Here is a 17,422-nt window from a genome sequence, read left to right as displayed (position 1 = left end):
TCCGCTCTGATTTCCGGTGGTTTGGGCCGTCCTTACCACACGCAACTATCTTTGCTTGTTTGAAGTTTTTCGGCGTGACCGACCATTGGCTTCAATTCTTTCGCAACTTTCTTACGGCACCGATGAGGTTTATCCAAGACGGTCCAGACGGCCAGGTCCAGGTGCGATCGAGAGGAGTGCCAATGTCACACGCCCTCAGTGATGTTTTTGGTGAGGTCGTCTTGTTTGCAATGGATTTTGCAGTCAACAGCACAACTTCAAGCTATCTGTACCGGTTGCATGATGATTTCTGGTTCTGGGGAGCTGAAGATCTCTGTGTTCGCGCTTGGAATTCCATGACTACCTTTGCATCAGTGATGGGAATTGAATTCAACAAGGAAAAGACCGGAACTGTGGTTTTTGACCAAGGCTCGATCTCACGACAAACAGAAGATTCTGACCTTGACTCTGGCCTTGACTCTGACCCTGACTCTGATTTGGGCGAGAACGTGGTCAAGAAGCCTGGCCTCCCCAAGGGCGAAGTGAGGTGGGGATTTCTCAAGTTAGATGCAATCAGTGGCCAGTTTGTGATCGATCAGAGCATGGTCGATGGGCACATCCAGGAACTGAAACGACAGCTGGAGCATTGCACGTCTATCTTCTCATACATCCAGGCTTACAACGCGTACTTCGCACGCTTCTTCAGCAACAACTTTGGGAAACCTTCTATTGCATTCGGTCGTGCACATGTCGATAACATGATCGACACCTTTATGCGGATTGAGAAAGCTATTTTTCCCCACCAATCCATCACGGATCACCTCAATAAGCTTGCTGCCGAGCGGTTCGGGGTACGTGGCATTCCTGACGGCGTGTGGTACTGGCCGGTGCAACTGGGTGGCATGGATCTGCAGAATCCACTGGTCACACTGTACTGCGTGCGAGAGCACCTCCGATCGACTCCCAGTCAGATACTGAAAAATGCCCTTGAGCAGGACGAGCTGAATTATCTCTCGCACAAGCAACGTTTCTCTCAGAGAAGCCTCACATCACTCAGGACGTCGCGCAATAATTTCGGAGACACTTTCATGGCTCGGGATGAATATCTTCGATACCGCGAGGAACGATCCGAGAATCTTGGGGCCGCATTCACCGAAATCCTGTCTGTACCAAACGAGTTTTCCGTTCTGGAGACATACGAGATCACGTCCTGGTTGAAGGATCTACCGGTGGTTCCACGGGGAACCAAGCGTACGACCCCGGGCATCAGTAAACCGTTTCGCTCGATGAAGCCTTACTGGAAATGGATTCTAGCCGTATACGGTTCTCAGATTGTAGAAAAATACGGGAGCATTCAGATTGTGGACGCGTCTCAAGTTCCGCTTGGAATGGTGAGTATAAACAAGTCGACCAAGGTGAGATGGCAAGGTTAAGGCGAGGGCGAGGGTGAGATAGAGGTGGACAGGGAGATTAGGGTTGATACGAAATGGTATCAGATTGTGTGTAACCAAGTAGGTAATCTGAATTAGAAAGAATGTTCCTAACTCCAAATTCTGATGATGTCCAAATGAAAAAGACAAATGTGACCTATTATCTTGTCAAGTTGGGCAGATCCATTCGTTGTCGTTGGCGATGACGGATAGTCTCCAACTAACAATAAATAAAAATATCATCACATGGAAGATACAATAAACCCAACTTCCGCCTCCAAAGAATCAGACATTGATCAATCTCGAATCCCACTTGATGATGGACCACAGCAATAACACATCTTGACAATACAGGCTGTAAATGTTGATTAGTGGGAATGGAGAAGAGCAGTCAGTATAGGTACTGTCTTGGATTTCTATCCTGGTCATTGACAATTCGTAAGAATGGCCGAATCTAAGGCGGACGCCCACGCCAGCGTCAGCGACGGAGATACGTATTCGCGAGACCACACACCAGCTCGAGGGCAAACAGCAGCCATGTCAATGAACCGAATCCTCACTGAGCTATCGACATTGATGCCACAGACGCAATTCCATGACCACAGGCAGCAGTTGGACTTTGATCTAGATGCCGACAGCACTTGGCATAGAGGGACGTTACGACAGCTTTCCACGACCGAAACGAACAAAGCCCGATCACTGTTTCTGACGCTGCACGTCTTGTTCCCACACCATCTTCTTCCAGCGTTGGACCTACTAGACCGAAGCCTGCTAACCCGACTCCTTTATGGAGCCCAAGAAGTTGCAGATGGTGTGTCCGAGGGTCAACAGATGACGCCAGGGCTCGACCAGGCAAGCGATGTCTTCTACGTTCAATCTAGCTCGGCGCTGTCCGGGACAGGACGAAAAACGGCCGCTATCAATCGCACAGCTGTCTACTACGAAGTCAGGCTCGACAGTTGGAACTGCACGTGTCCGGCGTTTGCAGTCGACGTGGCAAGCGGTCTGATGAGGATGGATCACGGCCATGGGCATAACGCCGTAAATGAGGAGAACTATGTTCGGGATAAGGGCCAGGCAAGATATATGGTCGAACCCTGGAGGTTCGGTGGAGCTTTGACCCTGTTGGCCTCGGACTATATGACCAACGATGGCGAGCATGACACAAGAGTCGACTCTGGTCACGGTGTTGGCGTCCCTGTGTGTAAACACATTCTGGCTGCGGCACTGGCAAGGGCGGCGCCAGCTTTGTTTGGAGCCAGTGTGGCGGAAAGACATGCTACAAAGAAAGAATTGGCAGGATGGGGAGGGGGATGGGGGGAACTGGGTGGTCACTGTTGATGAGGCAGACTTGGTCCTTGCACTCAACTCGAATCAAAGGCGGTGCACGTCGTGAAGCAGTTCTGATAGACCAGATCGAGCGGGCTATGCAGGAACCCGCAGTCTGTGTAGACTTGATGTTGTACAATGACCTTGTGCAGTGCCATTCCTGATTCCATGGACGGCAGCTCTGTCGAAGCCACTTCATGTCCAACTCTAACGCCATGCTAAATGCATCACGGAGCCATGCCTTGCCATGTCTATCGCCTCTGGGCCCAGGCAGTCTTAGGTTAGCCTCTCTTCTTGTTCTTAGCCTCTCCCTCTTTTTTCTCCCCATTAGCAGTTCCGTTGGACGCCGACTGCTTCTCGTCTTTGTCTTTCTCCTTATCCCCGTCCTTTTTGTCAGCCTCATCCTTTTTACCATCTTTTTCTTCCTGCTGTTGTCGGTTCTGGTTCTTGTTGTCGATCAGGTCGTGGAAGGCGGTGATGGCCCGGACAAGGGAACTCAGGTAGATGGTCATAAGCTGGTCGTTGGTTTTGACACTCATGGCTCGGCCGAGCTCACTGTTGCCGATCTGGTTCTTGCCATTGGGACGTGAGGCAGGGGGAGTAGTCAAGTTGGGAAGGAGATTGAAAATGTCTTGAAGATTGCCTAGGATGGCGTGATTGATGGGAAGATCGCCGTCGAGGACTTTTTGTAAATAGGTACCAATGTCTCGAAGGCGTAAGTGTAGGCCCTGCAGGGACTGGAGTTGTTGAGTAATTCGGCTCGATAGGGTGCCGACTGCGACATCACGGATATCTCTGAGAAGATGCTCAACACCAATCTCTTCAGCTTCCTCTGCTTCAATGATCGAAGGGGTGTGGACAAAAGTCTTTGTTGTGGTAGTCCCATCGTCTTTGATTTCCTCAATGGCAAAATATGCATCGGTTGGGACGCCATCTTCTTTCGGCTGGACATCGACGATGACAAGGAGAGGGTTGGGAGTGTATTTTTTGAATAGTTCATTGATTTCCAAATCAGAAGCTCTTAGCTTGGGTCCGGAATGATACCACCCTATCAGCTTTTCTCGAGCATTGACCTTCTTGAACATTTCCCGCATGGATTCGACATAATTGTGATCGAGGAACCATACGGAAGGATCTTTCTCGTCTTCTTCGAAAGGTACTGAGAGGTTGTTAGATATAGATAGGGAACGGGGAGACTCTGAACTTGAAGCACTTGCCTGCAAAGGAGTTTGATACTCTCACATTCTTGCCATCATTCTGGCCGAGCAGGACGCCAACCACTCGTTTTCTTGTTCCTTTGGCTGTTCGTCCATAATGATCTGCGGCTGAGAGAAGAACGAGGGGAGCGACAGAGACCTGCCTGTTGACCAAGGACAACGTTTCTGCGGTGGTTGCAGGCATGTTGAGTCCCGCGAGGCCTTGGAGATTCACGGGCAGATAGAGTGGAAGCTTTGAGGCTCTCCCTGTTGTGCCAGAGCTGAGGTGTTGTGTTGCCTATGGTGACAATGCGACAGTCGAGGGAGGAGGATCGATGGAGAGTAATGAAATGGTCGTAGAGTCCAGGTGACGATTGCTTCAAGAAGATGTTCAGGTTGTTCTTACATTTTGTCACCAAGACGTAGACGTAGACGACGCGCCTGCAGTTGCAGCCTTTAGTGATGGAAGGTTCAGATCACGTGATATATCGTGATTATCCACGTGACTTCATTGATGGGAGAATGCTCCGTACTAGTGTTGCTATATGAGTCTAATGCTCCACCAGACTTCTCCGTGTTGATAAACAACCAGAAAATGGCTTGACTTTCCTCGCCTTTCGCGGCTTTCCATGTATACAACTTGTAAAAACTCGAATCCTTCAGGCTTGGAAGCAGATGTGCCAGATATACCTTATCTAAACCAAGTCTTTATAGACCGCTCGTTCAAGCTCATCGAACAGACTACTCACAACTAGGTCTCCGGGAGGGAGGATTTGTGTGTACAAGGTGGCGGCGACACCTGCTTTCGGGTCGATCCACTGCCAAACTCATGTCAAAATTAACCGTGACGAATGTTTGCATTGACTTACCCATCGGGGGTTGGTCACCCCGCTCCATGTGACGCTGTTGGCTTTTCTCTTGCCTGGCACATCATCCAGGTTCACCAGGCCTACCAAGGAGTGATTGATCGAAGGTTTGGGGATCTGGAATTCCGGTGCCATGATAGGACCAAAACCTCCATAGAGAGTCTCTGCGAGATGCTTGGAGTCGGCTAGTTGAGCCTGTGTCAAAAGATCGTAGGTTGATTCCTTCAAGATTCTACTGTCCTTGTCAAGAAGAGCTCCCAGAAAAGTCGAGTAATCGGCTGCTGTCGTGTGTAATCCAGCTCCTCCAGAGTCGACCGACGGATGGTCTGATATCATACTTTGAGTCTCAACAAGAGCGGCTACGGGGTCTCCGCGTCCCCCAATTGCTGCTCTTTGAGGTGCCAATTCTTTGTGCTCACCAATGCGAAACGTCGACGACTTGAGACCGAGGGGTTGGAAGAAGTTCTTCTGAAAGTAATCTTCCAACGACAGACCAGAGAAATGCTCAACGATCTGCCCTGCCCAATCAATGCCAACACCATATACCCACCCTTTCCCAGGGTCAAACTTCAAGGGCATTTTCCACGATGCTAGTGAGTTAGGCTCGACCTTGTTGGACTCACGCCACTTTCCCAAGTCTGGATCGAACAGATCATATCCAAAGCCACTCGAGTGTGTCAGCAAGGTACTAATAAGTAGTCAGCTCTCTGAAGACTGATCTCACGCCTAAGCTCGCGAAGCGTTTACCGCAAGGTGACCGGAATAGTCTGTTTGGAGATCTTGGGCTGTCCATTCTCATCGAATCCTTCCAAGATATCGAGACCCTTGAGGTATGGAATGACCGATCCAACATCGTCGTCGAGACCAATATGTCCCTTGTCAACAATTTGTAGTGCCGCCACCGATGTGATTAGCTTTGTCATTGACGCAACCCATGAGACCGAGTCGACGGTGTATGGAGGCGAATCAGGTTGAAAATTTAGTTTCCCCGCCGACCCCGAGTACAGCGTCTTGCCTAGCAGCCACATTAATCGACGAAACAGATACGGCTTGACGAATGGGACAGTGACATACCTCCTTTTCCTTTAACTACGAATGCAATACCGGACAGCGAGCCGCCTTCTCTCGTAGGCGAGACATATTTGGACAGAATCTGATCAATCTGAGATGCCATGGTTTTGGAATGAGGAGTGAGGGATGAGAGGAGAAATCTAGAGTAGACGTCTATTCACTCCCAGGACAGGAGTTTATCATTCTCATATACTTGGAGAGACTAAGTCCAGGCGTGTGACGAGGATATGCCGAGAGTCGGGACAACCCCCTCGACCCCTCCCACACCCGTTTCCGAGCCTGAAAGCAACCCGCAAATGGCCTCCGCCTCATTCCACAAATCAAATTTTGAGTGAAATCATGCACATTAATTGTAGTGGGTCATCCTAAACGTCTCCAGCGCGTATTCATCATCAGCTTCGTAAATCTTGTGCATTCAAACCCAGGTGCACATGCAGGTCGTATAGAGGATCGATCTATCATCAACGCTACGCAGTTCTGTTTGTGATACGGTATGTCTCCACTGAGCCGCGGCAAATCTCCAAAGAAGTAGAGGGACACTTCAAAAGAGTCGAGTCAACACGGACGAAGCGGTCGAAAGCCGAAGAGTCTCGGCCCATCTACTTTTTAGAGTACCTGAACCTTACAGGTAGATACAGGCTCTGAGGCCACCCATATCTCTGGCAAACAAGATCACTGTCTACAGTATGTTTGCTGACGTTAGGCAGATTGCAATCTCGCCTTCTTAGGTATTGATTTGTCAAAATATTTCATCCCTGGTGTGCCTGAGGATGACCATCAACAGCCTTTCGGGCCTCTCAGCCGAGGGGTCTGAGGGGCATGGGCTTGAAAGGCTACTCAGAGCGCGGTTTCGCGCTGTGGGGTTCACTGTAGCATAGGTTCGTGCTTGAACCATCTATCAAGATGATGGCGTCAAAATCTGACAAATTCAGAGATCATGTCGAACTTTCTGCCCCGTCATAATTTGGCCACTTAGTCAGCAACCCAGTCCTACATGGGTAGGTTTGCATAAGATGTGCTTACTGCGAGCATGGTTCGCGATTCACGACCTTGTGCAAGATAGGTAGTTCGGGTGTGTTGAAAAACATTCAGATTTCTGATCTAGCAGAGTACATGCTTTGCATCCCTAGGTGTCACTCATGTCATAGAGCTATTGCGCCACGAGGAAAGCAGGGGTTAGCTTTCCATAGAACTAACTCTACCATGGGGCCGAGCGACCAATTTGAAGCTCACCCACATGTGCTCCAACCCTCGGTGACAACCCGTGAGAGTTGCAGTCCAAACGTCTCAAGATCAACCCCACTGGAATTGAATCAGCGCAACTCGAGTCTTACACAAGCCCTTTTGAGAAGCCCCACAACTGTTTTCTAAATCAGTATTGGATTCGCGCAGGTCGGAAATGATGGATCATCAACTTGAAGCTCTGTCAACAGCGCCCTGATTATCCGTCTTCGAAGCAACAACTAGTTTTCAAAGCGAACCTCATAGAAGTAGGTATCCCCATTTCTGGGCGAATTCTCGCCCCACGATCCAACTGGTGGCCTCCCAAGTGGGATGCGAGTCCTTCAGGGTGAAGCTTGCGCTACCAAACAAGTCGGCGCAGAACTGATCAAGATCGATAACCTCGCTCAGCAAGATCATATTGTCCCTCATACGCGGGAATGGAAATCGATCAATCCAGCGCCGGTGCTTGGTTAAGAGTTGCAATGGTGATGGCTTTAACGCTCCAGGTATATTGCCGTCATCAATCGAGGATACTCCGTCGTACGTACAGTCAAGGCACGAGGTCCGCATGATCATGCCATGACTCGACAACGCAGCGTAAATAGACCATGCTGGCCAGCACAAATACCAGTGGTCGCTACCAATAGATGTAGTGAATAGTTGTGATGGCGGCCGCGACACAGGCCAGGGCATTACCTTCGCGCTATCCCACGAGCCGCTGATGGTGAGTCTTGACTGATCCGTGAACGATAGCAGTTCATGCAGTGTATGTGATTCATCCGGTAACCTATCCTCGGAAGCAAATACATCCTCTGCGTCGTCATGGGCCTCGGCATCCTTAGCAGGGGTGGATTTGATACTGTCGCTGCCTTTGCGTGGTGACATCTCGCTCGCAGGTTGATCTGGATGAATTCTCTTTCCTACCATGTCAACATAAAGCTGTTAGCCAACGAGCCCGGTCCAAATATCGGTTACAGCTGTGACAGACATGCCACTCAGCTGTTCTAGAGTTAAACAAAAGAAATAGACTTACTCCTCGCTCGTTGAGCTAGTCGGTCTTGAATCCTCTTTCGCTCTCTGAGATCTTCAACGCCATACCACTTATCTTGCTTAGCGTCTAATTGAGGTCGCCCTCGTTTTCTTTTTCCGGCCTCAGTGTTTGACCCAATCATTGTACCGCATCACCCGTGACTAGAAAGATTGTGTGCTTGGGCAGATGTAGACACGGGATCGTCCCAAAGAAATTGGTTCATGGATTTAGGTATGACACTGGTCCAGCCTAGGAACTAATTCCTGATGCCTTGAAAGTCCTTTAGTCAGCCGTGCGCATTAAATGCAGTTATTTGAAGGTGGACATTGTACAATGGTAAATGCCATGTTTCGAAAAGCTTTGCGCGGGGTTTCTATCGTAAAGTACTATTTTCTGATAAATACTCAAAACACAGGCTAATGAACGGCGCCTGGGGGCTTGCTCAGAAGAGTCTATTCAGACGTAAACGAGGGGCCCTTAAGGTTCGCATCATCGTCTTCCAATGAGGAATTTGTCAGAATTTGGAGTTCGACTAAAACCCTCCCCTCACAGGATTTTCACCGCCATTGGCGGGTGACTTAATTCAATGACACCAACATGGTTAGTTCTCGTATCTGTACCAGGACATTTTGCGAGACGATGAATGATTGGATCCCGCCTTTCGGCTCTGGATAGGCACTTCTGCCCCGTGGGGAGACTGTTTTGGTGTAAAGTCATTTAGAGTGCCATGTTATAGAAAATGATTCAAGGCACCGGGGAACATGGTAAGACATTGTGTTAGACCTCAGATTGTGTCGGTAAGGCTTCGCTTATCCCCATCCCCCCCTTTCTCTATATAAACAGCATCCATAGAGTCGATGACAATGCTTCCTGTATCCATCAAACTGGCTGAACAGCATGGCGAAATTAACCCCATATAACGTTGGCATCGGTGCCATAGTGGCCATTGGAACCTTTGGTTATGGCTATGGTTTCGGAGTATTCATCACCTCCATCGGCCAGCCTGGATTCTATCTTGATATGAAGCTGGATCGTAAGTCGCTGAACTTTGGCAGATGAACGCAGGCTCACACTCGCAGCGACCAGCCGGTACACGGCGAAGTATGATAGGTCACAGTGACTTTGATCAATGTGCTGATCCAGGAATACAGTATCCTAGGTGCGATCAATGCACTGTTCGCGGCTGGGGCTGCCTTTGGTGCCATATCACAGGCCTGGCTGGCTGATCGATTCGGACGGAAGAAGTCGTTGGCGATGTCGGCATTGTTGTCTTGCATTGGAGCTGCCTGGACCGCAGGCTCGCCCTACATTTCTATGCTGTTGACCATCAGGGTCATCCACGGGTTTGGTCTGGGCATGTTGATTTGTCTCGTGCCGCTCTATCTAACAGAGGTGTCTCCACCTCACTGTCGTGGTATCATCAGCGGCATGACCGTCATGGGATTCGGAGTGGGATATTGCGTGTACTGGCTCCTGACACATCCAAGCCGCAATTCTAGCTGACGAGATGATACAGCGTCGCGTTTGTCTCAGTGGGGACATATTATTCGACGAATCCGACTCTCCAATGGCGTCTACCGTTGGCACTAGCAGCTGTAGGCCCGCTGGGTCTACTGCTTGGGCTGCCATTTGTTCCTGGTAGGTCTTCTACACAATCATCGAGGAAGAATGCCCGCCAGCCAGCAGACTGAGACGTGAATAGAATCGCCTCGGTATCTCTGCTGGGTTGGACAAGCCGAGGCCGCTCTCAAAGTCATTGAACGTCTCCACAATGACCCAAGCGACCTAAATAACGCAGCGGCGTATGCTGAGTTTGTGCAAATCAAGGCACAGGTTGAAATCGACAAAGAGCAAAAGTCAGGCTATATCACTATGTTCACAAAGCCATCGTGGAGACGCAGGTCCTTGCTTGTGGTGTTCATCATGTAAGTGTTAATGTGTGGATGGAAGAGGAGAACTGACGATGGATAGGTTTTCTTCTCAAGCAACAGGTGTATGTGTTATTCATGCTGATTCTCGAGGCATTGGCTAACTCGAGGGCTCAGGTCAATGGCATAGCCAATTATCTCGTTGTTATATTTGCCGATCTTGGCCTAACAGGCATACTTCCACTTCTCCTATATGGTGAGTGATTTTCAGTGGAAGGGGGTATAGTATCATAGGTTGACGTTTGATCTCCAGGCATCTATGCTGTGGTTGGAACGGCTGCTGCGATTTATGCTTGTTTTGTCATGGACCGCTTTGGCCGGCGTCAGCTTTTCAGTAAGTCAAGCAATGGGAAATGAGGTGGTATAGTGGATTTTTGTGCTGAAGTTGAATCATCTTCTAGTTATCGGGTTTCCGGTGCTCGCGGTCAATCTCATCATCGAGGCATTGTTGCAGCGAGAATATCTTAACAGTGGTAATAAGGCGGCCGGTGGAGCAGCCGTAGCCTTCATCTTTTTGTACGCATGATTTACTTGACGACGTAGAAGATGACACTAAGCTGATATGGACAGGTTCATTGTGCTCTACCAATTCATTGACGCGCCTTCATTCGTGTGGTGCGCTGAGATCTTCCCCACGAATCTGCGCGCCAAAGGAATTGGATTGAGCATGTTTGCATATTTTGTGGGCTTCATCACCTTTTCAACGCCAGGTCCGAGAGCCTTTCGTGAAATGTAAGTCTCAACTCTGGTGGTATGGCTGAGATACATGTTGACCAAGGTATAGTAAGTGGGGCATGTACCTGATTTACATGGGCTGCAGCATCGTGTGTGGAGTGATAGCATTTTTCTACGTCCCTGAGACCAAAGGGCTGCCAATCGAGGAGATGGGGGTATTGTTCAATGACGGCGTTGCGTTACACATGACAAGTGACGGACGAGGAATTGTGGAGAAGCAAGAAGATCAAGAGATTGAACGGGTTGAGGTTGAGAGCAAGTTGAAGGACGAATCTACATGAAGAGTCGGCAAGATTGAGGCAGAGATGGAGAAGGCCTCATGAGGCGCTTGTTGCGTTGGGAGAAAGGGACGTTTGGGGAGGCAAATTGACGCTGGACGTTGAGTTGTTTTCACTTCCAGTCACCGTATTGGATGCGACGGGTTTATTCCCGAGATTTTTTGTGGCTGGTGGGTATCAAAAACATTCGAGTAACAAAGCCTAATCACGTTTAAATCTTGTAGGTTACTTGGTTGACTCTGATCTAAACGACTCCCGGACTGTTCTCGGGTCTTTGTTTAGGACTCTTGTTGGCTGTGTTGATCGGTGGCACGTGGTAGACAGCTCTCGGCCATCTAAGGGATGGAGTGGTGGCAAGCCAGTGGAAAAGCTGAGCAAAGAGAAAGAATCGGAGAGATGACCTGGCGGATCTGGTTGGTAGTAGTTGGACCCCCATTTGGCCGAGGTCCAGGACGACAACGAGGCGCCGTCAGCGGATGAGTGAGGTCATTCTGCAGACTTGAGAGACACAAATTCCTTCAGAAGCGTGGGTGGAGATGTGGGACAAGAGGAGAGAAACCAGACACTCAGGTACCTGAGAGTTCCCGTACAGGGGCCACAGGGGCACAAGACTTTCTTCGGGGAGTGGCTATAGGTACCTAAGGTAGGTAGGTAGGCAGCCAGGCAGCCAGGCACGTCAGGAGGTGCTAACGGGTGGGTAAGGTGGCAGGCCGTAGGGGGCGTTGGTACTTGGTTGCTCCCTCGGGTGCTCCCAGCCCCAAAAAAGGATGGGCAAATGGGCAACAGGGCAACAGAGCAACAGGACTGTTTCTGTACAGGTCTTGGCGTTCTACACCGAGTCTTTGCCTTGGATGTCTGTGACCGGACCTGCGGAGAAGGAGAGAAGAGCTTGACCGAGACCTTTTAGTAACCGAATCTTGAATACCTGAAGTTCGTAGACTCGGTACTCTTGCTAGAATCATCGCACCAGGTTCGCTACCAAGTACCTAAGTAGCCTGCCAGTTGCCCTATCCGTTCCTGGCAGCCCATACTTCCTCGTAGATTGTCGAGCTTCGTGGCTGCATCTCCTGCACCTTCCACCGCAACTGCCTAGGTATACACTACTTAGCTACCTTTACCTCCAAGTACCTTAGCTACCTACATCCTACTCCTACATTCACCACAAAACCAACCAGCCTCAACAACCTCAACAAATTCGTCCTACCTACTCCTCTTCTCCTTTCAACTCCTGTCGTCCATCTCCTCTCACCACCCCGTCACCTCCACACCGCGTTCTTGACCTTGGTCCGGTCTTGCACCTCTCCTCACCACCGACATCATGGCCCCCATCACCGATGAAAAGTTCAACGACCTGAAGGACCAATATCACCAGTTGGAAGAAAGAGTCAAAAGGCTTGAACACTCTCTAAAGACTGGCGAGAGCAAACCATCCATCTCCGAGTCCATGCGCATGATCCTCATCGGTCCACCGGGTGCTGGTAAGCCATTGTTGTCCTTGCATTCCCTTCACTGCGCGTTCACTGACCCTGAGTTCACAGGCAAGGGCACTCAAGCTCCCAAGATCAAAGACAAGTACTGCGTCTGCCACTTGGTATGTCCATCTCAATGCCTGTGTGCGGCCAATTCCCATTAATTCATATTTCTACCTGCAGGCCACCGGAGATATGCTGCGAGCCCAGGTCGCCAAAAAGACTCCTCTTGGTCGGGAAGCTAAAAAGATCATGGATCAAGGTGGTCTGGTCAGCGACGATATCATGATCAACATGATCAAGAACGAGCTCGATACCAATAGAGAATGCGCCAATGGGTGAGATCATCCCTGACCACAGCCCAAACGTCAACACTGACACGCACTAGTTTTATCCTGGATGGCTTCCCTCGCACCGTCGCTCAAGCTGAAGGCCTCGATAGCATGCTCAACGCCGAAAATAAGCCGCTCAAACATGCCATCGAGCTTCAAATCGATGATGGTCTGCTTGTATCCCGTATCACGGGCCGTTTAGTCCATCCCGCGTCCGGCCGATCCTACCACAAAGTCTTCAACCCACCGAAGCAGCCCATGACCGATGACATTACTGGCGAGCCCCTGATCCAACGATCCGACGACAACGCAGAAACCCTGCAGAAGAGACTGGGCACCTACCATGCCCAAACAACTCCGGTCGTCGGATATTACAAGACCAAGGGCATCTGGTCTGGTATCGATGCGAGCCAGGAACCCGCACAAGTTTGGAAGAGCATCTTGGGCGTGTTTGGTGATTCCACGGGATCCTCCTCGAGCAAGATCCTTAGCAAGATTGGTCTACGGTAGATGCATATGGGAGGACAATGACTTGTCTGAATGGCACGGTGGTCGCAGTCTCTTTGATTGCTTTGAGCCACTGACGAGGATCAGCGAATGACGGCCAAGACATGCTCATGTTTTGGTCCAGGATGACTTTTCGACGAGGTTCAGGACAATCGAATTGTCAATGTCTGCATGTGTAAAAGATACTGGGTTTTGGGAAGGCCAAAATCTGCATCGGTGAGTGGAACCTCGCGACAAAAGTTTCCTGACTCGAGTATATAGCTTGCACCCATAGCGAGGGACGAATACCAAAAGAACAAGATAATCTCCAGCATGGCTCCAAGTTCCAATTCTATTTTTTTATTCTGAGTGCACCGTCGGTGATGCTCACGTGACGAACCTACCATACCAGGCGATGCCAGGCTTGGCTCGGTCTGCTGCATGCCTGCATGCGTGTCAACATATGACGCCGTCATACTGAGGTAAAGGTACATTACCGAGTACTTTGCCAGACTGTGGTGACATGGCGTGCATGGTTCAATTGACACGAAGATCCGTTGGTGACGGTTGACCCCTTGATGCAGACAGAAACATTGGCCCGGATATCAGGCTGAATTTCGGCAGTTATGGACCTTCTGTCAAAGCCGTCAAGCAACGTCCCTCCAGTCATGGCATGCCGCCTTGTACAGACTGCGCTTCCCCGCGTCACGACTCACCATATTCTCGAAGAAATTCCCCCCCTCACTTCATGGATTTCTATACAAGAAGCCTAATGTGTCCCATCTGCTGGTTCCCATAGGTTGTGGTCCTTTAACCTCTTGTGTGAATTGTCTCCCTCTTACCTACCCGACCTAACAGCCTCATTATGCCCTCGCCCAAGACTGTGCGGTGGGGCATCTTAGGTACGATCAGTCATCTCTTGCTTGTGCCTGTCTGCGTGCTCTACTGACGACCTCAGCCACGGGAGGAATCGCCAGAACATTTACAAAAGACCTTCTAACACCCCCCGACACTCGGAATGTGACTGACATCTTACACACCGTTGTCGCCGTGGCATCTTCCTCCTCCTTGTCTTCAGCCCAAAGCTTCATCGCAGATGTGGTCACTCCCTCCCAGTCCTCCCACCCAACACCTTATGCCTCATATGAGGAACTCGTCAAGGACCCCAATATTGACATTGTCTACATAGCCACACCCCATTCGCATCATTACCAAAATGCGATGCTATGCCTGGAGCACGATAAACCTGTCTTGTGCGAAAAGGCCCTGACAGTCAATGCTTCCCAGGCCAAGATCTTGTACGAAACGGCTAAGCAAAGGAAGTTGTTCTTCATGGAAGCTGTCTGGACACGATATTTCCCCCTCAGCATCGCAGTGAGAAAACACATCACTGGAGGTGACATCGGAGAGGTCTTGCGTGTGACGGCCGATATGAGCATCGGCGCAGACAAGGATTTTAGCCTGAGTTCCAGGATGATCAACCTGGATTTGGCTGGGGGTGCATTGCTCGATTTGGGTATTTACTCACTCACCTGGGTTTTTCAGGCCCTGTATCACACCCTTCCCGAAGAGTTCAAGGCCCGCGCCCGCCCCACCGTCGTTGGCACCGCCATGACCCCCGAACCCCGGACTGGCGCCGATGAATCCACCTTGATACTACTCGAATTCCCCTACTCGACACCCACAGGGAAAAGAAAGGCCCACGCTGTTGCCACCACCGCTCTCCGTATCAGCGATGACCCCGGACGCCCATTTGTGGAGGAACAAGGCGACATTGAAGTCCCTGCTGTGCGGATCCAGGGCGAACAGGGCGAACTTCAGGTCTTTGGGCCGATCTATCGCCCGACGCGGTATCGCCTGATCAAAAAGGGCCCCGCATCAGACGTTCTCGACAGAAGATTTGAATTTGAAGGTGGTGCCCATGGCATGATGGTAGGTCACATTCACTCGACTCAAACGTCCAATCGGACCACGTCTCTCGCTTTGTATGCAACAAGAGCCACCGCTAACATGTCTGATACGACGCACAGTATGAAGCGGATGCCGCAGCCCGCAGCTTACTGTCGGGAGCCCTTGAATCCGAGACCATGCCGTGGGCTGAAAGCATCCTGATCATGGAGATCATGGATGAAGCGAGAAGACAAGGGGGCCTGGTTTATCCCCCGAGCATTGAGAGTACTGAATATCCGGTCAAGTTGACCGAGAAGCAGTAGCTGTGGCTCGCAAACCCAGCGAAAGCCCGAGAAGGTCTATTAAGCAGGAACAAGGCATCGACGCATCGCCTGGAGACAAGGTCCTGGTGCAAATGTCATAATCCCACGACAGACGACAGAGTGGTTCTATCTCAACCTGCTTGGTATAATCAACATGTGGGACACACTATGCATACGAGATTATAGCGCCATTGACGCTGTTGTCGCTGTTGTCGCTATTGACCAAAGAAATCCTGTCTGCACTCAGTCCCGTCTCCAACTGCCGCCACCAAATCCTCTTCTCTCCTGCCCATCTCTGCTCAGGCCTTGTTCTCTAACCACTTTGCGCTCTCTCCTGTCGGTGCCGTCGCCAGTTGGGGTATCCCTCCTCTCGCGATCGCGGGCTTTGTTGACGCGGATTCCGCCAGGTCCCCAGCTGCCCTCTTGACCGTCCAGCCCCGCGATCACCACATCAACGTCCTCGGCCCTCTCTAGATCGACAAATGTGTAGTAATGGTTGCCGGGCTCCACAATTTTGGAAGGATGGGGAGAGAGAAGCTTGGACACTGCTTGCGGCACAATCTTGTCGTTTGGCAAGTAGGTGGCGAACAGTGTCTGGATCTCTGAGTCGAGTGCCGACTGCGGTTCGATCCGAGGAAGGTTGCCAATGTACAGCCGCCGCCCTTCAGTTTGGGGTGTTGTCCAGTGTGATTGTGCGTCATTGCGATTCCAGCGATCAAAGGATGGCTTGTAGTCTTGGTCTAGATAGTGCATGTGGGATTAGAGGAGTTCATTCGTTACACTCAGTCGTTGAGCGTATCAATTCGTGCAACGCGGCCAACAGCCAAGGAATTGGAAGACCGAGATCAGAACATAAAGGACGCCAAACTTACTTCGCTCACCCCTCTCTTCCCTCCCAAAGCCTCGTGGATCATAGGTCTTGATGCGACTTTCCTTAGCCCCATCACCATCCTGGCCAGCATTGCTCTTCCTGCCGACGCCAGGTGAGACTCTAACCCTCCTGCCTAGGACCTCAACACCGTTCAACTCATCAATGGCTCTTCTCGCCTCGTCGGAACTCTCCACGTCAACGAAGCAGTAGCTCGGATTCCTTCCTGTGAAGGGGTCGGTGGAGATGCTGACCGTAACATCACGGAATCCGGCCGATGAGAATAATGTGACCATGTCGGACTTCTGTGCCGAGTAGAGGAGGTTGCCAACATACAGGCGGGAACCAGAGTTGCCGTCGTCCACGCTTGGGGAATTCGGTGAGGTGTAGTCCTGGTGGGACGAACCATCCTCCCTATCTCGGCCACCACGACCAGCATTGAGGCCTCCTCGGGACGAACGCTGTGGTGGCTCGACGCGTGGGGAGTCGTCCTTAAGACGCCAGTTTTTCGAGGCGGTTGATCGCCACGATGGTGGGGGTTGTCGTGGACGACTCTGGCTGGTCGGAGTGGAAGGTTGGTTGTCTGTGTCGTCCATGGCTAGGATGTGCGTTAGTAGATAGTACTGAGGGTTATTGCTGTTGTCCTGGACCGATGTGCGAGGTTGTACCCTGTTATGTTGTATGGAGAATCTTCAACGGTCGATCAAAAGTTGCAGTACTTCAAGCAATGGGACGGAAGAATGGATTGATGCAAGATCAGAGAAAAAGGAGGCCCTCTCGATGATCACAATCGCGTCAAAAGACCAGGATCTGAACAATGGTACTCAATTCTCTCTATTTCTGTTCTGTACTGTACACACATTAACGCGTCAAGGGTCAATGGGGCATGAGCTTGGATCTAATTTTTTGTCGGTGCCAATTATTTCTGGGTTGGTGCTTGCCGTTTGGTGGACGGCGCCCCTCATGCCGTGTTGGAGTGCCAAGCCCC

The 17,422-nt window shown here is 50.6% G+C and overlaps 8 protein-coding genes across 10 annotated transcripts; 4 read left to right on the top strand and 4 right to left on the bottom strand.

Moving 5' to 3' along the window:
- Nucleotides 1-1,852: 1,852 nt before the first annotated feature.
- Nucleotides 1,853-2,750, top strand: PV10_09186 (uncharacterized protein; the record flags this gene model as incomplete). Its single annotated transcript, XM_016374312.1, has 1 exon — nt 1,853-2,750. A coding segment is annotated over one exon (898 nt), but the record flags the coding sequence as incomplete, so codon positions are not given.
- Nucleotides 2,640-4,347, bottom strand: PV10_09185 (26S proteasome regulatory subunit rpn-8). Its single transcript, XM_016374311.1, has 2 exons — nt 3,956-4,347; nt 2,640-3,897 (listed from the first exon to the last, which is right to left on the bottom strand). Exons 1-2 carry the CDS (start codon nt 4,137-4,139, stop codon nt 3,020-3,022), a joined length of 1,062 nt encoding a protein of 353 aa, XP_016219582.1. The 5' UTR covers nt 4,140-4,347; the 3' UTR covers nt 2,640-3,019.
- Nucleotides 4,348-4,416: 69 nt separating this feature from the next.
- PV10_09184 lies at nt 4,417-6,051 on the bottom strand. 2 transcript variants are annotated; one of them, XM_016374309.1, is made up of 4 exons: nt 5,875-6,051; nt 5,548-5,815; nt 4,804-5,488; nt 4,417-4,752 (listed from the first exon to the last, which is right to left on the bottom strand). In XM_016374309.1, exons 1-4 carry the CDS (start codon nt 5,972-5,974, stop codon nt 4,630-4,632), a joined length of 1,176 nt encoding a protein of 391 aa, XP_016219580.1. In that variant the 5' UTR covers nt 5,975-6,051; the 3' UTR covers nt 4,417-4,629. The 2 variants fall into 2 exon arrangements, with proteins under 2 accessions (XP_016219580.1, XP_016219581.1); XM_016374310.1 differs by having other exon boundaries at nt 4,417-5,488.
- A 1,018-nt stretch (nt 6,052-7,069) lies between these two features.
- PV10_09183 (uncharacterized protein) lies at nt 7,070-8,391 on the bottom strand. The gene is made up of 2 exons (XM_016374308.1): nt 8,129-8,391; nt 7,070-8,015 (listed from the first exon to the last, which is right to left on the bottom strand). The coding sequence occupies exons 1-2, from the start codon at nt 8,265-8,267 to the stop codon at nt 7,354-7,356; spliced, it is 801 nt and encodes a 266-aa protein (XP_016219579.1). The 5' UTR covers nt 8,268-8,391; the 3' UTR covers nt 7,070-7,353.
- Nucleotides 8,392-9,022: 631 nt separating this feature from the next.
- On the top strand, nt 9,023-11,202 carry PV10_09182 (uncharacterized protein; the record flags this gene model as incomplete). Its single annotated transcript, XM_016374307.1, has 9 exons — nt 9,023-9,158; nt 9,243-9,588; nt 9,642-9,763; nt 9,828-10,039; nt 10,147-10,249; nt 10,307-10,387; nt 10,455-10,569; nt 10,624-10,785; nt 10,838-11,202. 9 exons carry the CDS (start codon nt 9,023-9,025, stop codon nt 11,067-11,069), a joined length of 1,509 nt encoding a protein of 502 aa, XP_016219578.1. The 3' UTR covers nt 11,070-11,202.
- Nucleotides 11,203-11,880: 678 nt separating this feature from the next.
- PV10_09181 lies at nt 11,881-13,687 on the top strand. 2 transcript variants are annotated; one of them, XM_016374305.1, is made up of 4 exons: nt 11,881-12,544; nt 12,605-12,657; nt 12,719-12,873; nt 12,924-13,687. In XM_016374305.1, exons 1-4 carry the CDS (start codon nt 12,385-12,387, stop codon nt 13,375-13,377), a joined length of 822 nt encoding a protein of 273 aa, XP_016219576.1. In that variant the 5' UTR covers nt 11,881-12,384; the 3' UTR covers nt 13,378-13,687. The 2 variants fall into 2 exon arrangements, with proteins under 2 accessions (XP_016219576.1, XP_016219577.1); XM_016374306.1 differs by having other exon boundaries at nt 12,605-12,873.
- A 109-nt stretch (nt 13,688-13,796) lies between these two features.
- On the top strand, nt 13,797-16,522 carry PV10_09180 (uncharacterized protein). The gene is made up of 3 exons (XM_016374304.1): nt 13,797-14,255; nt 14,312-15,285; nt 15,384-16,522. Exons 1-3 carry the CDS (start codon nt 14,219-14,221, stop codon nt 15,564-15,566), a joined length of 1,194 nt encoding a protein of 397 aa, XP_016219575.1. The 5' UTR covers nt 13,797-14,218; the 3' UTR covers nt 15,567-16,522.
- Nucleotides 15,649-17,295, bottom strand: PV10_09179 (uncharacterized protein). The gene is made up of 2 exons (XM_016374303.1): nt 16,439-17,295; nt 15,649-16,306 (listed from the first exon to the last, which is right to left on the bottom strand). The coding sequence occupies exons 1-2, from the start codon at nt 17,028-17,030 to the stop codon at nt 15,810-15,812; spliced, it is 1,089 nt and encodes a 362-aa protein (XP_016219574.1). The 5' UTR covers nt 17,031-17,295; the 3' UTR covers nt 15,649-15,809.
- Nucleotides 17,296-17,422: the final 127 nt, after the last annotated feature.

Source organism: Exophiala mesophila (assembly GCF_000836275.1).
Source record: "Exophiala mesophila strain CBS 40295 unplaced genomic scaffold supercont1.8, whole genome shotgun sequence".
In the NCBI taxonomy this organism is placed as follows: domain Eukaryota; kingdom Fungi; phylum Ascomycota; class Eurotiomycetes; order Chaetothyriales; family Herpotrichiellaceae; genus Exophiala; species Exophiala mesophila.
This window is presented reverse-complemented; position numbering and strand designations above follow the sequence as displayed.

Bases quoted from the DNA above. Each gene is read 5' to 3' on its own strand.
- PV10_09185 (XM_016374311.1), bottom strand. From the start codon at position 4,139: ATGCCTGCAACCACCGCAGAAACGTTGTCCTTGGTCAACAGGCAGGTC. The intron at 3,898-3,955 runs GCAAGTGCTTCA...ACAACCTCTCAG, and splicing joins AGTATCAAACTCCTTTGCAG to TACCTTTCGAAGAAGACGAG.
- PV10_09184 (XM_016374309.1), bottom strand. From the start codon at position 5,974: ATGGCATCTCAGATTGATCAGATTCTGTCCAAATATGTCTCGCCTACG. The intron at 5,489-5,547 runs GTAAACGCTTCG...ACTACTTATTAG, and splicing joins ACTATTCCGGTCACCTTGCG to TACCTTGCTGACACACTCGA. The intron at 4,753-4,803 runs GTAAGTCAATGC...TGAGTTTGGCAG, and splicing joins GGGTGACCAACCCCCGATGG to TGGATCGACCCGAAAGCAGG.
- PV10_09183 (XM_016374308.1), bottom strand. From the start codon at position 8,267: ATGATTGGGTCAAACACTGAGGCCGGAAAAAGAAAACGAGGGCGACCT. The intron at 8,016-8,128 runs GTAAGTCTATTT...TTGACATGGTAG, and splicing joins ACTAGCTCAACGAGCGAGGA to GAAAGAGAATTCATCCAGAT.
- PV10_09181 (XM_016374305.1), top strand. From the start codon at position 12,385: ATGGCCCCCATCACCGATGAAAAGTTCAACGACCTGAAGGACCAATAT. The intron at 12,658-12,718 runs GTATGTCCATCT...TTCTACCTGCAG, and splicing joins AGTACTGCGTCTGCCACTTG to GCCACCGGAGATATGCTGCG. The intron at 12,874-12,923 runs GTGAGATCATCC...GACACGCACTAG, and splicing joins AATAGAGAATGCGCCAATGG to TTTTATCCTGGATGGCTTCC.
- PV10_09180 (XM_016374304.1), top strand. From the start codon at position 14,219: ATGCCCTCGCCCAAGACTGTGCGGTGGGGCATCTTAG. The intron at 14,256-14,311 runs GTACGATCAGTC...TGACGACCTCAG, and splicing joins TGTGCGGTGGGGCATCTTAG to CCACGGGAGGAATCGCCAGA. The intron at 15,286-15,383 runs GTAGGTCACATT...TACGACGCACAG, and splicing joins GTGGTGCCCATGGCATGATG to TATGAAGCGGATGCCGCAGC.
- PV10_09179 (XM_016374303.1), bottom strand. From the start codon at position 17,030: ATGGACGACACAGACAACCAACCTTCCACTCCGACCAGCCAGAGTCGT. The intron at 16,307-16,438 runs GTAAGTTTGGCG...TGCACTATCTAG, and splicing joins GGAAGAGAGGGGTGAGCGAA to ACCAAGACTACAAGCCATCC.